Genomic DNA, 5928 nt, shown 5'->3' with positions numbered 1-5928 from the left:
GACCAAGCCAAATCTGTGGAACTTTAATAAATGTGTTGTAGATTAGAATAATTGAATTTCTTATTTCGGATATTCCACAAATACATGATATTTTCTTATAACTTTTTATAACTTCAATTTAATATTTATAATTTTCCTAAAATTTAATAATTAATTAATTTTTAATGTAATTGTTTCACATTTTACACAATTTTATTACCTGATAATGTTGACTCGTTCGAACGCTATTTACTAGGGTGTATATCAGTTGGACACGGGGCAATTGGACACAGTCCAATCACAAGTCGCTGTTCCAAGGGACCCTACAAATGTCTCTAATCATACGGTGCTGTGATTGGCTGTGTCCAAATGCACCGTGTCCAAGTGCACCGCTCCCTATTTACTAGGTTAACTAACTCTACTCGCCTTACCGGACATCATTGAGTTGTCATAAATCATGAAGGTATTAGGTGGTCGTGCCTATCATATTTTTCGGTTCTGGTGGAACTAACTCATACTCGATTTACCGTAAACACCCTGTATTGAATAGTGGTAATCTTCGTTGGTCTGTTCGTTTTAGCTGCACTGCCGAACTAGTGCAATAAATTAGAAAGAGAAAAGGTATATTTGTCTCATTCTAACTTATTGTAATAGTGAAGTTAAAACGAACAAACCATTTGTTTGCAACTGTATTGCACCAGTGCTGCACTAGTTTTCCCAGTAAAAAATGGTATAAAAATAGGAAACAAAAATAATTTAAGCCTATATATAGTTTTATAGTTCAATTATTTTATTAACAATTGAAATTATTTGCAATTATTTTATTACGATTTCAGATTTTCTGATACTGCCCATATATTGTATTATATGTTTGTATATAAAAGTAAAAAAGAATGCCTAAGTGCAAAAATAAACGTACTTTTTTTAGAAAAGTTAAAAATAACACAGATACGTGTTATAAACTTATAAATGCGAATGTTAATTTATGTTCTGATGCTATTATAAATTCGACAAATATTTACAGAATCAGTTCTAGTAGTGAACGTAATAGTTCTGATAAAATAAATAATTATGATAGCTATATTGCTAATGATAAGTTTTCAGATGTTCTTACAGAAGATTACAATAATACTTTAGATTGCCAAAATAATTTGGATAGCCATCTTTCGACTAGTTCTAGTAACTTTGATGTTAATTTGCAGAGCAATAATTTAGAAAATAATTTTTTGCATGGTTTGCGCAAATGGGCGATTACATGCAATGTGCCTCATGACACATTAAGAAAATTATTAAATTTACTGAAAACAATATCTATTCATTCAAATTTACCAAGTGATCCTAGAACTTTACTTTCAACACCTCGGAAAACATTTTCAAAAAATATAGAGCCTGGAATTTATGCACACTTTGGCATAAAGTTAGCAGTAGAAACATAAATTTCTAAAGTAGAAAGTTCTACCTTATTATCGATTGATTTACTAGTTAATATAGATGGATTACCTCTTAGCAAAAGTTCTAGTAGTCAAATATATCCAATTTTATGTTTCTTATATAAGTATCCTAATAATATATATGTAATTGGAATTTACCATGGTTATGAAAAACCCACTAATGCTAACGAATTTCTCTCAGAATTCTCAGAAAGAAGCTATTGAACTAGTAAATGATGGTTTTGTACTTCAAAGGTAAGTTTTACCATTTTCAATTAAAGATTTCATTTGTGATGCTCCTGCAAAATCTTATATAACTTACTGTAAAGGTCATTCCGGATTTTATTCTTGTACTAAATGTACACAGAAAGGTAAATATATCAAAAATAGAGTCTGTTTCATTAAAAATAATGCAACAAAAAGAACAAATGATAGCTTTCGCCGTAAATTGCAGCCGGAATATCATAATGGAGTATCTATTTTAGAAAATATACCTAATCTTGGAATGGTTACTAATTTTCCTTTGGAGTACATACATCTAATTTGTTTAGGTGTTGTAAAAAAACTTCTTTTCAATATATGGTTACAAGGGAAACCTTCATATAAATTATCCAAAGAATATGTAGAAAAAATATCTGATTTACTTTTATCCTTAAAAGATTATGTTCCACTTGAATTTGTTCGAAAAACGCGTTCCTTGCATGAAGTAAAACGATGGAAAGCGACAGAATTTAGATTTTTTTTATTATATAGCGGACCAGTAGTTTTACAGGACTTCATATCTTCCAATAAATATTTACATTTTCTTATCTTACATAGTGCAAGTAGAATTTTGATCTCTGAACATTTATACGAAACATATAGTGAATTCGCACATAACTTAATGCTATACTTTATTAATCAAATGAAAGTTATTTATGGTTACGAATATATCTCGCATAATGTGCATGGATTAGCACACATAGTGGAAGATAGTAAAATCTTTGGAAGATTAGATTTATTCAGTGCGTTTCCGTTTGAAAATTGTTTGCAAACTTTAAAGAAATTAATGAGGAAGGAAGATCAACCATTAGCTCAAATTATACGTCGTTTACATGAAAAAGATTATATATTATCAACATGTAACACAACGGAAAACGAAATATTGTTCAACACAGAGCATAATGAAGGACCTTTGACATCAAATGACTTTGAAAAAGAATATAAAAAGTGCACATTCAAATACTTTAAACTGAGTACAAGTACTGGAAACAATTGTTGTTTACTTCGAGATATGTCTGTAGTACTTATCGAAAATTTTGCTATACGCAACAATAATTATTACATTATCGGTCAAAAATTTCAAAATATTTATAATTTTTTTAATGAGCCGTGTCAGTCTTCGCGATTAAATATTTACTTCTTAGATATTCTTGGTTCTACTTCACTTTGGTTAGTTAATGATATTATTAACAAACTTATTATTTTTCCACATAAAAAAGGTTTTGTCGTTTTTCCTCTCCTTCATGTTTAAATTTTATCTTATATTACACATATGGAATTGATTTTGTACATTTTTTCTTAACAATGGCTTTTACATTCATAGATTTTAAAATACATTAATAAAAAACTATTTTTGAAATAAATATATTTGTATTAATAACAACAAAATATATTTGTTTTTCAAAGCAGTAAAATCGTATCTTCAAATTCGATTTTAATAAAAATTTTGAGATAATGAAGTGGATCATAGTTCATTTTGTTGATGATAATGTTGTGGAGGCAGTACCATCTAATTGGGTGTACGACGACACTTGTTATTGGCCACCTTATAAAGGATCAAAATTAACGCAAGCGATGTCATCGTCTCCAATAATTGATGAGTGGGAAGTATGTAGAATACGGCAATTAGCGAATGGACAAAAATATGGTAAGCTTCAATAATATCAAATCTTAAATAATATCGTTATATATTATTAGATTGAATATTTTGTTTAAACTTATAAACTTATGAAATTATTAATTTCATGTATGTTTGTTTCAGATAATTTGCTAAAGGCAAAAACAAAGTGTGCGAAAGCAGAACATACATCGGATCTTAATTCCGATGTGGAAATTAAAAGAAAAAAGAAACGATTTTTTGATGAAAATAATTCCGGAGACGATATCGCTCAGGTTAATAAATACCCTACCCTTCGACAAAAAACTTCGTCAAGTCGAACATCACACAAAAGAGTAAGATTAAACCCATTTTTAATATGTTATAAACTATCTTATTTTGACGAAAAATAGTGTTTGGTCTGATTATAGCACAAAAAGTTAACACCAAGGTTTCCGAAAGTTCAAGTGACTCTTCCGAAAATGATGATATACGAAATCCACAACTACCTCCTTCACCATCTAAAAGTATGCTTTAGAATATATATAATATTAATTTGCATTTTTTAAGTACAACACAACTTTCAAACTTTCAAAGTACAATTTTCAATTTTAACTTTGACAGCTGCTGTGAAATCATCTACATCACAATCTGCAGTCAGAAATAAATATGACGTTAATTCTACTGCAGCAAGGAAATCTAACCATGAGAAAGAAAATCGTGAACATCTATCCAGCATATTTACTTTCGATACATCTTCATGTGAAACTTTAAAATCATCTAATAATCTATGTGGTAATATTATCCATTATATTCTATTTTTCTTTTTCCTACACAATTAGCTACTTATGTATTTTTTCTTTAATGCGTTATATAATAATAAACAATAGTTTGCAGTAATGTTTGCTGTATATAAAAATAGATATCACTAATGTATGTATGTTTACGAAATATTTTATGTTTCAGATAACAATTTCAAAAGACAAATATTACGACAATTGCAAATAATTAATCTTAGACAGCAACAGATTTCAGAGGATCTCAGTGTATTATTAACGAAAGCAAATTCTGACAAAAATGAACCAATTACATCCAATAAAAATTCCATATTTAAAACCTATAATTTTCCTTTGAAAACATTACCAGAATTGGAAGAACTAGAAGAATTTTTAGGCCAAGAGGAAAATTTCAAAAATTTGGTAAGCAAATTTATTTATATACATTTTGATTGTATTTACGATTTATATAAATTTATAATTGTATTTTAGGTCAAAGAAATTAAACAAATTGGAGGTACATCTTACAAAAATATGGTGAAACGCATGTTGCCAAGAATAATGTCTGATGATTTGGCCAAAGAATATAGTTGGATAGGTTGGAAAGGAAAACATAATTTCTCCAATCTTTGAACTTGCTCAGCAATAATAACTGCTACTCAAATGACGCATAGTTGCTCCGAAGTTGTGATAGAGATTGTAATTAAATATTGGCTTGTAAAAGCTAATGAACGAAAGATGTAATCACAGAAAAAAAAGAAATCTTAAGATCGTTTTATTCCAAGCAAAAGAAAATTAAATTATTTCAAATTTTTTCATAATTATTCATTTCTTTAATAATTATTCACTTTTGTAAAACTTGTTCATTTTTATATTACCTTAAATTCTGAAAATTTTCTTTAATGATGTAATGATTCTGTGATCAATTTCTTCATTTTCCTTTTTATTTTACGATCTCAATGGATGCCTAGATATACGTCATCTTCAGTATTACTAGATATATTTAATTTTTCAGATCTATAACCAAAGTGTAAGTGATAAGTTAAAATATTTTCTTATTCTATGTAAGTTCAAGAATATTGTTCACATTATGAACGTTGGTAATATTTTATGAGAAAAGTTTTAAGCTTTCTTTTTGTTACACGACACTTATTGTTGCGATAATTATACCATATTAATTCTTTAACACTAGAAATTAACTAGAGAATCAAAAGTGACTTATTTGACGTTCTTTTAGTAATTATCGTCTATTTAAAACATGTTAATTTTTGCAATTTCTCCAGAATTTTACAGATGATTAATTTTATAACTTTCTTCTATGATTTCAATGCATATGTAGACATATGTAACCTTCAGTATTTCTAGTGTTAAATTAAAAAATTTGGATAATTGTTTCTTTTATAAATAGGTGATTCGACCAATAAATGAAAAAATGTATCAATTAATGAGCGGGGAGATACCAATAAATAAAGAAACGTATTAATAAAGAAATACAAACTATCCCTCGTAAATTATTTTATTTTGCTTATTTTTTATTTTTTGTAAGTTTAATGGGCTTTTTGCCCATTCACTAGTATTTGTTCATTTATTGGTTGATTTATCAATAATTATATATTTATAACAATGTTTATATATAAAATTGTTTTTTACTTTTATACATAATAAAAAATTCACCTTGAAAGGAATATCTATTTTTTAATTACACGTAAACCTCTCTAATTTATATTCAAATAATTACAGTTCCAAAAACATTATTAAGTTGCCCATTTATAAAAGTTACAATTATTTTTTTTTAAAGAAAGGCACACATTATATCTAATTCTGTAGTTATAAATTAATATTTCCACAAACGGCTAAATCAATTTCACCTTTTCATAAAAAAAAA

The 5928-nt window shown here is 27.6% G+C and overlaps 2 protein-coding genes across 2 annotated transcripts in view; both read left to right on the top strand.

The window, feature by feature from the left end:
* Positions 1–438, top strand: part of LOC116853435 — a 3788-nt gene extending 3350 nt beyond the window's left edge. Inside the window, exon 4 of the mRNA XM_032834515.1 lies at positions 387–438. Within this exon, the coding sequence (XP_032690406.1) occupies positions 387–423 (37 nt within the window). The 3' untranslated portion in view covers positions 424–438. The remainder of the gene's footprint in view (positions 1–386) is intronic.
* A 2687-nt stretch (positions 439–3125) lies between these two features.
* Positions 3126–4816, top strand: LOC116853432. Its single transcript, XM_032834511.1, has 6 exons — positions 3126–3318; positions 3433–3623; positions 3699–3798; positions 3892–4062; positions 4234–4466; positions 4536–4816. The coding sequence occupies exons 1-6, from the start codon at positions 3126–3128 to the stop codon at positions 4674–4676; spliced, it is 1029 nt and encodes a 342-aa protein (XP_032690402.1). The 3' UTR covers positions 4677–4816.
* Positions 4817–5928: the final 1112 nt, after the last annotated feature.

This window comes from Odontomachus brunneus, unplaced genomic scaffold, assembly GCF_010583005.1.
Source record: "Odontomachus brunneus isolate Ranch 3 - 2012 unplaced genomic scaffold, Obru_v1 Obru_scaffold_321, whole genome shotgun sequence".
Taxonomy (NCBI): domain Eukaryota; kingdom Metazoa; phylum Arthropoda; class Insecta; order Hymenoptera; family Formicidae; genus Odontomachus; species Odontomachus brunneus.
Note: the sequence above shows the minus strand (reverse complement) of the source record. Positions and strands in the feature narration are given on the sequence as shown.

Bases quoted from the DNA above. Each gene is read 5' to 3' on its own strand.
- LOC116853432 (XM_032834511.1), top strand. From the start codon at position 3,126: ATGAAGTGGATCATAGTTCATTTTGTTGATGATAATGTTGTGGAGGCA. The intron at 3,319-3,432 runs GTAAGCTTCAAT...TGTTTGTTTCAG, and splicing joins AGCGAATGGACAAAAATATG to ATAATTTGCTAAAGGCAAAA. The intron at 4,063-4,233 runs GTAATATTATCC...TTTATGTTTCAG, and splicing joins ATCATCTAATAATCTATGTG to ATAACAATTTCAAAAGACAA.